This window comes from Entamoeba nuttalli (genome assembly GCF_000257125.1).
Source record: "Entamoeba nuttalli P19 unplaced genomic scaffold asmbl_7005, whole genome shotgun sequence".
NCBI classification, from domain to species: Eukaryota; Evosea; order Mastigamoebida; family Endamoebidae; genus Entamoeba; species Entamoeba nuttalli.
The window spans coordinates 1-2,275 of record NW_008578392.1 but is presented as its reverse complement, the minus strand read 5'-3'; the positions used below and the strand labels follow the sequence as shown (position 1 = coordinate 2,275).

Sequence of the window (2,275 nt, the reverse complement as noted above, 5' to 3'; positions counted from 1 at the left end):
TTCTTTTTTTTTAAGCCTTTGGGTCTTTAACACTTGGTTTTTCATATTTAAATAAATGACATTGCCCAAGGAAATTAACTGGGTTATGTGTTACTACTATGTTTTGTGCAATTAAATGGTCTAATATAATTCTATTTTCTCTATCTTCAGGTTGATACTTTAAACTCCATTTCTTAATTTCATGTTCTCCAACTCCATGTCTAGCTAATAACTCTCGTTTCATATTACTTTCTCCTCCATAATCTTTTGCAAACATTTTCATATTTCCCATTAAATAAAATTCTTTCTTAGCTGCCAATGCAGCTGCTTGTCTATTTAAATATGTGTTAATAGCAATTTCTTTTTGTTGTGCAAAATCTTCAACTGAATAGAGCCATATTCCTGGTGATGTAGTTGTACCAAATGAGAGTAAACATCCAAGACTTTTATCTGCTTCTTTCATTGCATATTTTGATTTTGGATTACTATCATCAAAAACAACTACTTTATCTATTGATGAATCTTTTGGCCATGGTTGTCTTAAACATCCCATAAGAACCTCATGTAATGTATAACATATTCCTCCTATTTTATATGCAAATTTCTTAAAATTACTAAGCATATCTTTAAATTCAATATTTGGTCTATGTCTCCAATATAATAATCCATGTAATAACATAATATGATATACATTAATCCAAAATGGTTCATGTTCTCCTGTTTTTAAATTATCTAAATTAATTACTGCTAATTCTGATGCTTGTTGTTCAAATAATTTGACTCCATCTAAATTATCTAACATTATTAATTCAATATGATAATCTAATACTCTTCCATAAAATCCACTTCTTAAATATAATTGAATAATAGAATATAATACTGACCTTGCTACTTCTAATGGGTCTCTACTTGTCTCTTTAACTACATCTAATTCTGGATTTATATTGAAAAATTCTCTTTGTACTGGGAATTGAATTTTATGACTTACTACTCTTTCAAAATTCTTGAAATTTAATGATGTATGATAAATAGGATACCATGTTGGAGCTTTAACTCTCTTTGGATTTTCTACTGCTTCTGTTTCTTTTAATAAACATTCGGCTGCATTTACATTAGGATCACATGCAACACTAACAGGCATTGGTGGAACTTGACTAGGATCTGTAACATCTTCTGGAATATCTGTTCTAATTCCAACTTGACAAACTGGCATTTCTTGTTCTCCTGCTGGTGCAGTAGTAACATCTTCAAAGTATAACACTACTTTAAAATTAGGTGCTAATTGTTTATCATCTTTAAATCCTTTATCTAATTCCATTTTAGAGAATTCAAGTCTATTGTCATGAATAAACCATGTGTTAAACCAAATATTAAATATTCCTCCTTTAGATGTAGTAAATTCTAATTTAATATCTCCATGAATAGTAACTGGATCAATTGGAAATGAACTTCCATCAGTACCAAATCTATCTTCTCCTTCAATACATCTCATTTTCCAATCCCATGCACAAATAGCTTCTCTTGTACTAACAGTTCCTTTTTCTTCTTTTAATTCTCCATATATTTCATCATATAATTTTAATGCATCTTCTTCTTTCATTTTATTTTTTGAATCTTTAGCTGGTTTAAATGTTAATTTTCTATTATTTGTAAGAGACTTTTCACATACAAATTCATTAAATGTTGATACTTTCACAAAAATTTCATCTGCAATTCTTGGTGTTGGTGTCATTTCAATTTTAACCATTTTAACTGTTCGTTCACCAATATTAAATCTATACTTTAATGCTGCACTCCAATAATTAATATATTTAAGTTGTGATGGAATAGTAACACCTTTTTTATTAAATGTTCTTGTTGTTCCATAAAAATCAATTGCCTCATGTGCATTTAATGAATCAAGCATATAAACCAAAAAACATGCACTCATTAATCCTGTTCTTCCTTTTCCTGCTTTACAATGAAGTGCAATAACATTTCTTTCATCTGCTTTTAAATAATCATCTACATCTTTACAAAGTTGTGGAATAATTTGATATTCTGGTGCATTATGATCATCAAATGGAAAATATTCATATTCTCCTTTAATTTTATGTTCTCCATCATATGGTTTTTCTCTACAGAAATTATATACTTTATAATGTCCTTTATGGAATGTTTCAAAAAATTGTAATACATCAACTAATGGATTTCTATATGCAGCTTCAAATTTCTCACTTGGAAATCCCATAGCAATAATTCGTGGTGTAATATATGAAAGATCTAAATCAAATCCATATTGTTGGTATCTTCTTTT

At 28.5% G+C, this 2,275-nt stretch overlaps 1 protein-coding gene across 1 annotated transcript; it reads right to left on the bottom strand.

Annotated features, from left to right (window-relative positions):
• Positions 1-10: 10 nt before the first annotated feature.
• On the bottom strand, positions 11-2,275 carry ENU1_163270 (phosphatidylinositol-3,4,5-trisphosphate 3-phosphatase, putative; the record flags this gene model as incomplete). Its single annotated transcript, XM_008860903.1, has 1 exon — positions 11-2,275. A coding segment is annotated over one exon (2,265 nt), but the record flags the coding sequence as incomplete, so codon positions are not given.